The sequence below is a fragment of the Saimiri boliviensis genome, chromosome 14, assembly GCF_048565385.1.
Source record: "Saimiri boliviensis isolate mSaiBol1 chromosome 14, mSaiBol1.pri, whole genome shotgun sequence".
In the NCBI taxonomy this organism is placed as follows: Eukaryota; Metazoa; Chordata; class Mammalia; order Primates; family Cebidae; genus Saimiri; species Saimiri boliviensis.
The window spans coordinates 83,961,738-83,975,697 of record NC_133462.1 but is presented as its reverse complement, the minus strand read 5'-3'; the positions used below and the strand labels follow the sequence as shown (position 1 = coordinate 83,975,697).

Here is a 13,960-nt window from a genome sequence, read left to right as displayed (position 1 = left end):
TAAAGAAAAATTGACTCCAAATATTTTGCTTAGTACATTAGAGTATTTCAGTTATAAGTGCCAAAAAGTAGGCCTAGTTCAGATAGTTCTCAAGAAATTACATTTTGGCTGGGTGCAATGGCTCACGTCTGTAATCCCAGCCCTTTGGGAGGCCAAGGCGAGTGGATCACCTGAGATCAGAATTCAAGACCAGCTCAGGAAGCTGAGGCACAAAAATCGCTTGAACTTGGGAGGCTGAGGTTGCAGTGAGCAGAGATCACGTTTGGGTGACAGAGTGACACTCTGTCTCAAAAGAAAACAAAAAAGTAAATATGCTTGCACAGATAAACAGAAAAATACCTGGTTGGGTACAGATCAACATGTTTTACCTGGGGTAATAGTATTATGGCTGATTTTTTAGTTTATTGTCTGCTCAGCTATAAATTTGTATTTTTCAACCACAATCATTAATATAACTTGTGTCCAAAAATAAAAACAAAACCTACTTATGCTATCTATAAAAATTTGCAGGCCTGGAGCAGTAGCTGACACCTGTAATCTCAGCACTTTGGGAGGCCAAGGCTGGTGGATTATCTGAGGTCAGGAGTTTGAGACCAACCCGGCCAATATAGTGAAACCCTGTCTTTTCTAAAAATATAAAAATTAGCCAGGCATTATGGCACACACCTGTAGTCCTAGCTACTTGGGAGGCTGAGGCAGGAGAATGGCTTGAATCCAGGAGGTAGAGGTTGAAGTGAGCGGACATCACGCCATTGCACTCCAGCCTGGCCAACAGAGTATGACTACATCTCAAAAAAGAAAAAAAAAATGCAGGCAGCCATCTTAAATGATTTCACTCTATTTTTAGATGTTAATTCAATTTATATCTATTCTGTGAAATTGTACTTTTTTTTTTTTTTTGAGACGGAGTTTCACTCTTGTTACCCAGGCTGGAGTGTGCAATGGCACGATCTCGGCTCACTGCAACCCCCGCCTCCTGGGTTCAGGCAATTCTCCTGCCTCAACCTCCTGAGTAGCTGGGATTACAGGCACGCGCCACCATGCCCAGCTAATGTTTTGTATTTTTAGTAGAGACGGGGTTTCACCATGTTGACCAGGATGGTCTCGATCTCTTGACCTTGTGATCCACCCACCTTGGCCTCCCAAAGTGCTGGGATTACAGGCTTGAGCCACCGCGCCCGGCCCAAAATTGTACTTCTTAACAAAGTTTTTATGGTTAGAGAAGTCTCAAAGACAAAATTAGTGCATTTAGTACCACTAATTTCAACATTCCTAGGAAATAGTAATTTATATTTTTTTAAAAAAAAAAGATGTATTAACACGTGGTTAAGCAGACCTGGTATGACTGACTGAAATTTGGGCAAATCTTGCTGTTGGTCTAGTTATGGTGCTGCAGGTTGAAATCCAGGTGGTCACATGCCTGTGCCAGACCAGATGGTTCCTCAGCCGAAAGAACCTTTCCTTCATCAGACTTGTTTCCTCACCACGTGATTCTGTAGCTTAGAAAAGTGAGGATGCATTCCTGGAGGGATGAGGATTCATCCTCCTGCTTCAAGGAATGGTGTCGTGTGGTGATCATAGAATTTGAACATCAGCACTGACACTTCTGTACACTAGGTAGCCAAATATTTCAGTTCTCACTCTCCAGATTTCAGCTTGGTCATTTTAAACATGTATTATTTCTTCAATTTTTATTAACTAGGCTGATAATTACACAGCATCTTCCTCCGTTCCTAAGTTCTGTTGAAACTGTCCTTCACCCTACACTGCCTAACTGGATGCAAGGTCTGGAAAATGGGACATTAACTTTCAGGGCTTGTTACAGGAATCTGCTCCCATGAGCAGCATCAGCTACAATTCTGGAGGAAGCTGCAGAAGTAAGGGAAAGAAGGACAGTAGTAGCTCTTATTGTTTAGGCTACTCGTAAGTCAAGAATTTCTAATACTGGTTTGGCTCTGTGGGGAAAATTCTACCTTAATTTCTGAAATAATAATTTTGATTAGTGACTGTTAGTTGCAAAACAACATGTTTAAGCAGAGAAATAAGGGCGGACTATTTTGTTGATTGACCACTTACCTACTTATAAGATGCAAACATCTAGGGAGCTTAATCTTGACAGTATCAAAATATTTAATTTTTAAAATTACTCTTTTCTTGTAGAAATCTCTCTAAACCTATAGCTGTGCAGTATAAAGAAAAAGAAGATCGTTATGTGGACACATATAAGGTAGCTTTCTTACTCATACTTTATTAAATGAAAAATTGTGTTTTGTTTTAGAGACTTACTACTGATTTTTTACTTTCTTGTGCTATGATTGACAGACAACTAGAAATCATTATGTGAAATGAAATACCATCTTCTGTCCTGATTTTCTGAGAACACATTGCACAGAAAAAGAATACATTTATTTTGGCATAAATTGTAAGCCAATAATAACTCATTGTTTATTCAAGTATGTAGTAGTCATATTCCTTATAAAAATCACAAAGATATCCAGGGACCTGCTATTCATATCCCCTAGCGTTATTTATATAAAGTTTTAATATATTTATAATATACCATAACCATTAGTAATATTCAGGAAATTATGCATTGGTTTATTTTATCAGATTTTAACATTTTTAAAAGGAAATGAATTACCTTTTTCTGTGAAATTACTATTAATGAAATTCTATAGGAAATTTTTTAAAAACCCAATAGCTAAACATTACATTCTTCACAAGAGTATCAAGACAGGAGCATCTGAAACACTTTTCTCATATTCATCACATAATTTTATGCCACAGTTCCTGCAACATCCCTTTAAGCATCTTATGACTGTTACTACTTGATTCTTCAGCAGCTGAAAGTGGGGCATTGCTGTGGGAATCAAGAAGTGACTCTTGAAAATCCACTATACCTGACTTTGTTATCAGAACCAGACAGAAGCTATGGGAGACAAGAATAGTGACAGATATTAAATGTTTGGTTGAGCTTCCTACTTTCTGATGGGAAGATAGTAGTAGTGAAAAATTACCGTATTTTTTTGAACTGTGTATAACTGCACTGTAAAACAGACTTAAAATTTTATATTATTACCAATAATGTGACATCGTTTTTACATTTCTGTTGCATTTCTGCTACTTTTAGAGAAGCAATTCTCTAAACAACATAGCATTACACCTTGAAACTCTTTTGAAATGAAGATATCTCTAGTGACAGAAGCACCTCTTATTTGTTGGGTGCTTGATCAGCTTAGACATTATGAGCCATTAGTTAGGAGGCAGAGTGCTCAAAGTTAGGTAGGTTTTCTATGAGGGAATGAAAGAGTGAAGGTGGAGATGGGAAATGCTTCTGAGCGTTTGGGTCTCAGTGAGGCACCAAGGAGAAGACTCCGAGACACTCAAGGAAGCTGAAGTCTCTGGGCAAGAGAGGGAGGGCCAATCATGGAGAATGGCCTCAGAGGGGCAATAGAGAAGGAGAGGAAAAAAGCATCCAGCACTTTTCTGGTGTTGCCTGGAGTCCACAATCATGAATTCTCTTGATTCACTGTTTCTTTCAGTACTTGGAGGAAGAGTACCGCAAAGGAGCCAGAGAAGATGACCCCATGCCTCCCGTGCAGCCCTATCACTATGGCTCTCACTATTCCAACAGTGGCACTGTACTTCACTTCCTGGTTAGGATGCCTCCTTTCACTAAAATGTTTTTAGCCTATCAAGGTAAAAATGTTTTTTATAACAGCCTAAAAAGTCACATTGGGTCATCAGAAAAAAAAAAATTGACTTTTTAAGAACTATTGAGACTAATCAAACTACAGGAAAAAGACTTCTATTTATTTTTTCTCCCAAGTTCTCTTCAAAAAAGCTGTAGTAAGCCAAATCATCTTGCTAATGTCTCAAATTTTAACTTCAAATTAAACATGTCTGAGTTTATAAAAATGCAATTCACTTTTTAAAAACTAAGATATAATTCACAAACCATAAAATTTACCCTTTTAAAGTTTATGCAATTCACTTTTTAAAGACATTCTACCTAATGCTTATTTCAGATCATGTAAGTTACCTTTGGAGCCTATGTACATTATTTGTACATAGGGTACATTATTGTAGTTTATTCTAAAGGTGAGTACATTATTGAGGTTTGTTATAACTAACTATAACAAAATTATAAAATAAAAGAAGAGGCACACTGGCAACTTCATGGTGGTAGCTTTCTAGTTAATAGTCTTCTACCTCAGGCCTGAACATGACTTAGATAGGAGTGAATTTATGTTTTTGTGCAAATTGGGACACACTCACCTGTAGTTTCTAATGGGGACTGTGATATTAGTTCTATAGCTGTTTCTCATGGCATCAGAATCCTTTGAGGAATCATTATCCATTCTTTTACTCAACCATTCTTGAACTTCTTCATGCTTTTTACTCATAGATGAGAGGAGTGAATTTGTATTCAGTCTTACTGGTCTGTAAAAGGGGCTTTCCTATGTTTGTCTCTCTGTAAGTAAACAGAACAAATGTTCTGTAGGACAGCTGTTCAAATATTTGAACATTGTTGGCCTGTCCCCTTTCTCTCTCAGTTTTGTTTTTCCCTGGCTAATTATCCTTGGTTAATTTAACAGCAGATTGAGGGCCTCCTAGATACATGGTCCTATCCCAGCTGCTGCAAGGAATACCAAAAAATAAGGCAGTTTTTGTACTAAAAGAGTTTTGAAAAACAGTGCTTAAGCCATTCTTGTTTGCTGTGGTTTCCAAGCCTGTCACTATTCTGAAGATCTTTCTGGACATGTTCTGATCTGTGAATGCTTTTGACAAAAAAAAAGGCAGTCAAAATAAATACATACATATATTTCGGAGGTGGTTTGGGCCCCCACAGTGTTTGACGGAATGGTTACCTCCCTTCATCCAAGACGACATTTCATTTAATGTAGCCCAAGGATCCATTAATATAAAACTGCCAATCAACTAAAATTTATCAATATTTTTACTCCTGTTACTATTATGAATGTATTCATATATAATATTTGTAGGGTCCAGCCCTACAGTGTTCTGTCAGCCCCTCCTGCTGATGCGGAGATGAGAAACTGTAGAAATAAAAGAAACAGAGAGAGAGAAAAGAGAGTTTAGGCTCAGGGGTCCACTGCCAACCAAAGCACAGAGACCTGCAGTGGCATCAAGTGCCTAGACACTCTGACTTTTTATTGGGTACAAAGCAGGGAGCAGGGAAGGTAGGGTGAGGTAATAATGGTGGTCAGTGATAGGGTCAGGTGAATCACATGTCTAGGAGATAGGGGCCCAGGACTTTCAGGTAGCCAAGACAAGAAGAAAACCTAATGCGTCAGCACTCTTCACATATTTGTCAGAAATGTCAAGGACATTTACTATTATTAATTCTTATCTTCAGAGAAAAAGAGAAACCAGGTGCAGAAGCAGAGTGTGAGAGTGGACATGGAAAATGACCACGAAAGCACAGCATCACATAGAGAGAGTTAAGCACCCAGATGTCTGTGTGTTTCCCTGACAGCAGCAGGCCTTGCCACAAGAGCGTGGAGAAGCAGAGTTTTCTCCTAACTTCCCCAGAAAGGAGACATCTGGGCCAATTTGGACATCTTCCCTAGCTGGCTAAACAGCAGACGCTTTCTCAGCACCGGCGCTGCCGCACAGCCGAGGCGCCCTTTAGCAGCCCTTATGCGGGCGTGACAGAGGGCTTAGAGCATCTTGCCTTAGGATCACTTTGTTCACAGTGTCACCTCAGTTCCATGCTTCATAATCCGATAGTCATTAGTAAAATTAAAGGTTATATTGAGTATATATCTTTATGATTATAAGTAACTGTAAGATTATATATGATAATATAAAGGAATAACTATGTGCCTACATTTCTAAATCTTTTCTAAATCAATATTTATATGGAAATAGGCTGAAGCTTCAGACCCTTGCCACAGCACTTGCAAGGTTCCCCACACACACAAATATTGTGTTTTTTTATTGTGTATTTATGACTAGATTTTGTGTAAACCCTAGGATGACCTCAGTCTCCATTCACTTTCATCTCATTAGTTTCAAGTGATATCTGTTGGCTTTGAACTTATTTCTTGGCTTTAGTGCAGGAATTCTCAACCTTGGCATTGTAGTCATTTCAAGCTATGAACTTGGTTTTCATTTGTCATGGAGGCTGCCCTGTGCATTGTAGGACATTCAGCAGTATCCCTGGTCTCTTCCTACTAGTACCAGTGATACCATCACCACCCACCCCCAGCCCTCCAGTTGTGAGAATCAAAAATGTTGCCACACGTTGCCAAATAACCCTGGAAGGCAAAAGTGCTACTGGTTGAGAACCACAGGTTTAATATATGCATATTCTAGATCAGGCATCCCCAAACTTTTTACACAGGGGGCCAGTTCACTGTCCCTCAGACCGTTGGAGGACTGCCACATACTGTGCTCCTCTCACTGACCACCAATGAAAGAGGTGCCCCTTCCTGAAGTGCAGCGGGGGGGCCGGATAAATGGCCTCGGGGGGCGGCATGCAGCCCGCGGGCCATAGTTTGGGGACGCCAGTTCTAGATAATAGGAATTTGTAGTAGTAGTGTTTAATAAAATGTAGGAAACTACAGAGAATCTTAAAATCTGAACAGAACCTACCCGATGTGCTTCTCTTGTTCCATATTTCCTTAGTCTTAGCTTTAGATACTTTGACTTCACCATGGAATTACAGAATTACCTTAATTTTTCTGAATTCCATTTTGATTGATAACTTTTTCTATTAAGTGAGTTAGTAGGTACTTCTTTAAATGACCTTTCTTACTTTCTGTGAAAATGTTTCTAAACCTTATTTCTTCCTGGATTTTATTTAGTGGCCAGCCAATGCTAATTGACTCAACAGAGTAGATGAGAAAGTGATAAAAGTGATAGAAGATGTTGCTCAGCAGAGCAACCAAGGCTGGGAGAAGAAACCTGATGTTAAGATGTGTTTGTGGCAGTCTCCAGATGAAAAGATGTGTTCAAATTTCTACTGAGTTTTAGATGATGCAATGTGGTTCCTAAGAAACATGTAAACTGCTACTGTTTTCAGGGGCGAACTTTTAGATATCATTTAATATTCTACGCCTTTCCCTATAGCTAGAAAGTCTGATAATTGTTGGCAGAAAAGAGAGTCTAAACTCAATTCCTGATTATTAATAGTCTGTCCTAGGAAAAAAATGAACAAAAGAGTGACTATGCTTAGTTTCATTTTCATTCATAGGAAATTTTACTCAATTCTTAGCTCAGAGTTAGGACACCTAAAAAACAATGCACCGTAACATACACCGCCCCCCCCGCCCCCTCCCCCCAAAAAAGCAAGTAAAGAAAGGAGAAAAATAAGTCTTAACAATTCAAAGTGAAGGAATCATTTTGCTTCCCGATGGGGAAAAAACTGTTTACCTACTTGAACTTTCATTTTTCTTCTTCATGATTCATTCATTCATTGATTTATTCAGTACATAAGCCATTATTAAGTAAGTACCTGTTATGTGCTAGGTGTGAGTGATATCCCAGGACCCTGTTTTTGTGGAACTTTTATTCTACTTTGTAAATGATATAAACTAATCTAATTATATGTATTACAAAAGCATAATACAGATGAAAAATAATGTTATATTATCTCAAGTTATATTTATAGAAATACTTATTTTCAAGAACATGAGTAACTTCTTTTAAACTATGGGCAAACAAAATGAGCATTATTTTAATCTTTTTGAGTAGCAAAAGTAAATGTATTACGATAGGCCTCAAATAGAATTAGGCCTTTGTGTCTTAATTGTGTTATTTGTATTTTTTAATAGATCAAAGTTTTGACATTCCAGACAGAACTTTTCATTCTACGAATACAACTTGGCGACTCTCATCTTTTGAATCTATGACTGATGTGAAAGAACTTATTCCAGAGTTTTTCTATCTTCCAGAGTTCCTGGTTAACCGTGAAGGTATAGTAATAAATTATTTCTAATTTATATTTCTGAGGACTCGTGATGATTTTATAATTTTCCAAAGGCTGGAATGCAATGTCACAGTCTCGGCTCACTGCAACCACCGCCTCCTTGCCTCAAGAGATTCTCCTGCCTCAGCCTCCTGAGTAGCTGGGATTACAGGCACGTGCCACAGCACCCAGCGAATTTTTTGATTTTTAGTAGAAACAGGGTTTCACCCTGTTGGCCAGACTGGTCTTGAACTCCTAACTTCAGGTGATCCACCCACATTGGCCTCCCAAAATGCTGGAATTACAGGCGTGAGCCACTGCACCCAGCTGAAAATAGCTTTTTTAAGTCCTAAAATTTGAGTCCCCAAATAAGATAAAATTTTTTTTATTAAGTATATAATTTTATTTTCAAATAAGCTTGAAGATTTTAAGTATTTTGTAGGACTAAATATGTTTGGAAGACTGTAACTTTTAACTATTAAAATTATTTGTAAATATGTATTTTAATTTTATAGAAATTGCTTTATTTTTTCTGAATATAAAAGTTATAATGTGCTTATTACTTTAAAAATAAAAGATATGATTTCATTGAAAGCAAAATGTAAATTAACTGAAATCTCAATTATTTTATGAGGAATAACCAAAATAAAAATAAAATACTCTGCCCAGAATTATCTAATAACCAAAAGGAATACTGGAGTATAAAATCAGGTTTTCTGTGATACCAACCAATAATCTTGGCTGCCAACCTTAGCTCTTCTTAAATAGAAGATCAGTTAACCCTTTAAAGGGTATCTTTGGGTCATTTTCTTACATTACTTAATTCTGTAATTGTATGTGGTCCTTAAGAGCACATGATGTTGAGCATTATAGCTTTAGGAAGTTAGTGTTGGGCAAATTCCTTTAGAATTTTATTGTATACTAACTGTCTCTCTGAGGTTGTTTGATTATTGAATCGTCAGTAGATTCATGCTACCCTGGAGCATATTTCATAGTGTTGCTCTAGTGAGAAATGCCTCAATCAAATATCAGCACCTTAACTTTGGGGTACCTGCCTTGAAGCTTTTTATTTAGGACTCCTGTTTGAATCTACTGCCTGTTTTGTCTGTCCATGGTCTCTTATATTTATGTTCTAGCTATCTATGGCTCTATAACAAATAATCTCAACACTTAGTGGCTTGAAACAATAATAAATTTATTACTGATCACAGATAATAAAATTATTTTTTATTGATCAGAAATTAAAAAAAAATAGGTCAGAAATTCAGAAACAGCTCAGCTAGGTGGTTTTAGCTCAGGGTGTCTCATGCTGTTGCCTTCAGGTTTTCTGGAGCTGGAACAGGCAGGGGATGGAGCCTTAGGTAACTGGAGGACATCACCCTCTCTTCATGCAGAGCCAGTGCTTCTTCATGTGGTCTCTCCAAGTAGGCTAGTTTTAGGCTTCCCCACAGCATGGCAGTCCTGGATGTCCTACTTAGCAACTCGGGGTTCCAAAGATGAGTGTTCCAAGAGGGAGACGAACAGAGGCTGCATGTCCTCTTCCGGCCTGTCCTTAGCAGCCATGCAGCATCACTTCTGCTATATTCTTCCTATTTGTTGAGGTAGTCACAGTGCCTTCCCAGATTCTAAAGAAAGAAAGATAGACTGCCTTGTGATGGAAAGTAGCAAGATTCTGGAAGGGCATGCAAGACAGGAAATGCTGTTATAGCCATTTTTGAAAAGTACAATTTTCTACAGTGTACATTATGTCATTTCCTATCAGTGTTCCTCTGAGAGTCTTGTACCTCAGTTGTCTGCTTTGGGTTGAGTGTCTACCTCTGTGATGTGCCCTCAGAACATCTGAAAGTTTCGAATGATTGAGTTTGTACAAATGCCCTGTTACATAGCCCATTCCCAGCCCATCCCCAGATACCTCATTCACTGTTAAATAAGTTCCTGCTGCTGCTTCTCCAGAAGCCACACACATGGAGTTCCGCAGGCGCTCAGCCAGTCCATCCTAAATCAGCCATGCAGCTGCTCTATACAATGACTGCTGAGCTTTCTCAACTGTTTTTACAAGATCAAAAAGTAGACAGACAGATAGCAACTTAATTTTATATGGAACTTAATCAGCTTTTAAAAGGTCTTTTAAAATTTTTATTATGTGATAGTGTTCAGCACACTATAAAATGTAGCACATAAAAGCCATTTCTGTTTAAAGGTAACATTTCCTTTAGAATAATTTTTTTTAAACAAACACTTCTGAGATTTTTGTTTAGTGTATACTAGCAGACTAATAAGACAATTAGATATTAGCCCCTTTACATCACAAGAACCCTGTATTTCATGTGTTGGATAATTTTGTTGTCTACAGGAATGCTTAGTGAAAAGGAAGTCAGAACAGACCTATAGACTTAAAAAATTAACAGACTATGGCAATTAATTTTAGGAATGTGTATACTTTGTATTAGTTAGGTTTTTAAACTATAGAATACTAATATTTACTAAATATAATCTTAAATTTATTAAAACATTAATAACCAATAGTTCAGAAATGCTTATACAAAGCCTTAGTTTGGTTATAATCAGGTTTACAACTGAATAGATATCTAAGTACTTGATGTCCTTGAAGATGTGAATAGTGAGAATATTGGAATTAGTAGGCAGTGGTTTTCTCCTTTTTTCTTCAATATGTTGTAAAGTGGTGGAAAGATAAAGTTGAAAGATCTCTAATTATGATAGCATTAGCTAACATGGCACTATTAGTAGGTAAATAAGTAGATAAGCAGTGGTGTTTCCTTATTTAAAATGTAAATCCTCCTTGCTATTCCCTTGGTTGGTTGTAGCACACAATCAGCCATTTTTGTGAACTCTTAAGACCTGCTCTGTGGCTAAATGAAACGTCTTTTGGGGGAATTAAATATTAATATTAATCTTCTCTTTTAGGTTTTGATTTTGGTGTGCGTCAGAATGGTGAACGAGTTAATCACGTCAACCTCCCTCCTTGGGCACGTAATGATCCTCGTCTTTTTATCCTCATCCATCGGCAGGCTCTAGAGTCTGACTGTGTGTCCCAGAACATCTGTCAGTGGATTGACTTGGTGTTTGGGTATAAGCAAAAGGGGAAAGCTTCTGTTCAAGCAATCAATGTTTTTCATCCTGCTGTAAGTGACTGTTTTAAAATAATCTGTATTTATGTAAGATAGAACCTGAATATTTTAAGGTTAGTTGTTCGGGTGTTCCTTTAAAATAGTCAAGTCATCAAAGAGAATTAGCAGTACCATTAAGCTGTTACCTAAGATTTTCCAGATTTTATATTTCCTCTCTTTAAAAATAAGATACTATTGCCAGGTGCGGTGGCTCACACCTGTAATCCCAGCACTTTGGGAGGCCAAGGTGGGCACATCACCTGAGGTCAAGAGTTTAAGACCAGCCTGACCCCATCTCTACTAAAAATAAAAACTTACCTGGGCAATCACCTGTAATCCCAGCTACTCAGGAGGCTGAAGCAGGAGAATCACTTGAACCCGGGAGGCGGAGGTTGCAGTGAGCCGAGATCATGCCACTGTACTCCAGCCTGGGAAACAAGAGTGAAACTCCGTCTCAAAAAAAAAAGATACTATCTGTTCCAGAGGTTTCCCAAAACCATCTCCAGATTTGATGATTCACTAGGAGGACTTGAGGATTCAACATATAGTCATCCTTCCAGCTCAGGTTTGTGACAGTAAATTATACAAAGCAGAATCAGCATGGGGCAAAGTCTGGGAGAAACCAGGCACAAACATCCAAGAATCTACCCCTGGTAAAGCACAAAGAACATACTCAGCTTCCTCCAGCAACAAGTCATAATGACACATGTGAAATGTCTGCCAGGGAAGCTCATTAGAGACTCAGTGTGCACGATATTTATTGGGGTTGGTAACATAGGCACCCTCTGCCTCCCACATGCTGAAATTCCAGACTCTCAAAAGGAAAGCAGGTGTTCTGCATAAACGGCATTGTTTGTATAGTTTAGGCACAGTAAGCTACTCTTATCAGTTAGGGAATGGTAGGACCCCTCCTGAAATCCAAGTTCCCAGACAATGACAGCCAAGGGTCAACTTTGCAAGCAGGTTTTTCCAGAGATAGCAGTCAATCCTGCTATGTTAAATCTTTTCTGCACGCTATCCTGCATACATATTCTACTTTAAAACGGCACCATGCTTCCTTATTACCAAAAAAGTAGTTGTACTTTGTTAGAAAAATGTATAAAATACAGAGTAGCAACAGGGAGAAATTTTAAAGTCCGCTTTGATATCACCATCCAGAAATAAATAGTGAAAGCACCTTTAGACTTCTTTCTATACATGTATATCATTCCATTGATCATTTCTATAATAATAATATTAATACTATTTGGTAACCTTTTCTTCTCCCTAAACAAGATAGTCTTAAATTTATTCAAGTGATTAGGTATCATTCTACATTATTTTTGGTGGATACCTACTACAGGTAGAGCATTCTTAATTCAAAAATAAAATTTTTAGATTTTGCTGCTTCAAAATCAGAAACTTTTTGAGTGCAACAATGATAATCAAAGGAAATGCTCACTGGAGCATATGAGATTTCAGATTTCTTGGATTAAGAATACTGAACGAGGCAGGGTGCAGTGGCTCACACCTGAAATTCCAGCACTTTGGGAGGGTGAGGTGAACAGATCATGAGGTCAGGAGTTCAAGACCAGCCTGGCCAACATAGTAAAACCCCATCTCTATCCAAAATACAAAAGTTAGCGGGGCATGGTGGCAGGCACCTATAATCCCAACTACTCAGGAGGCTGAGGCAGGAGAATAATTTGAACCCAGGAGGCAGAATTTGCAGTGAGCTGAGATCACACCATTACACTCCAGCCTGGGTGGAGACTCTGTCTCAAAAAAAAAAAAAAAAAAAAACTGAACTGCAGGGGCCGGGCAAGTGACTCACTCCTATAATCCCAGAACCTTGGGAGGCTGAGGTGGGTAGATCGTGAGGTCAAGAGATCAACACCATCCTGGCCAACATGATGAAACCCTGACGCTACTAAAAATACAAAAATTAGCTAGGTGTGGTGGTGTGCACCTGTAGTCCAAGCTACTCAGGAGGCCAAGTCAGGAGAATCACTTGAACCTGGGAGGCGGAGGTTGCAGTGAGCTGAGATCACGCCACTGCACTCCAGCCTGGTGATAGAGCGAGACTCCGTCTCAAAAAAAAAAAGCAATTTAACTGCTAAGTAAATAATGCTAATATTCCAAAATCCAAAAAAAAAACCCTGAAATCCAAAACAATTCTGGTCCCAAGTATTTGTATGAGAGATACTCAGTCTATATTCACAAACATGGCTATAGAATAATTTATTTAACAGTCTTCTATTGTTGGATATTTAGTTAGGATGTGTTTGCTATTAAAATTAGCATTTCTATGGTTATTTTTATGTACATTTCTTAACTTCCTTAAGATAAATTTCTAGTAGAATTGTTACATTTTCTATTTTTTTTTTTTTTTTTGCTCTGTCTCCCAGGCTAGAGTGCAGTGGCACAATCTCGGCTCACTGCAATCTCTGGCTCACTGCAATCTCCGCCTCCCGGGTTCAAGCGATTCTCCTGCCTCAGCCTCCCAAGCAGCTGGGATTACAGGCATCTGCCACCATGCCTGGCTAATTTTTGTATTTTTAGTGGAGATGGGGTTTCACTCTCTTGGCCAGGCTGATCTCGAACTCCTGACCTCATGATCCACCCACCTCAGCCTCCCAAAGTGCTGGGATTACAGGCGTGAGCCACTGCACCTGGCCTGCGTTTTCAAGTATACTCTTTGATGTTGTTGGATAGACTAACTTTAAAAAAAATCTTCAGTAAACATTTATTTTGCTAGACTCTGGGAATGCAAAAGTAAATAGGAGTCACATATACACCATGGAATACTTTGCAGCTATAAAAAAGAACAAGATCATGTCCTTTGCTGGAACATGTATGGACCAGAAAAAATAACTACTAGTACTAGGCTTAGTACCTGGGTGATAAAATAATCTGT

At 38.4% G+C, this 13,960-nt stretch overlaps 1 protein-coding gene across 6 annotated transcripts in view; it reads left to right on the top strand.

Moving 5' to 3' along the window:
* The window catches only part of LYST (lysosomal trafficking regulator), a 207,405-nt gene that overhangs the window by 159,319 nt on the left and 34,126 nt on the right, over positions 1-13,960 (top strand). For all 6 annotated transcript variants that reach the window (XM_039464278.2, XM_074385348.1, XM_074385344.1 and 3 more), the window contains 4 exons: positions 2,161-2,227; positions 3,543-3,699; positions 7,803-7,943; positions 10,862-11,079. In XM_039464278.2, the coding sequence (XP_039320212.2) occupies positions 2,161-2,227; positions 3,543-3,699; positions 7,803-7,943; positions 10,862-11,079 (583 nt within the window). The remainder of the gene's footprint in view (positions 1-2,160; positions 2,228-3,542; positions 3,700-7,802; positions 7,944-10,861; positions 11,080-13,960) is intronic.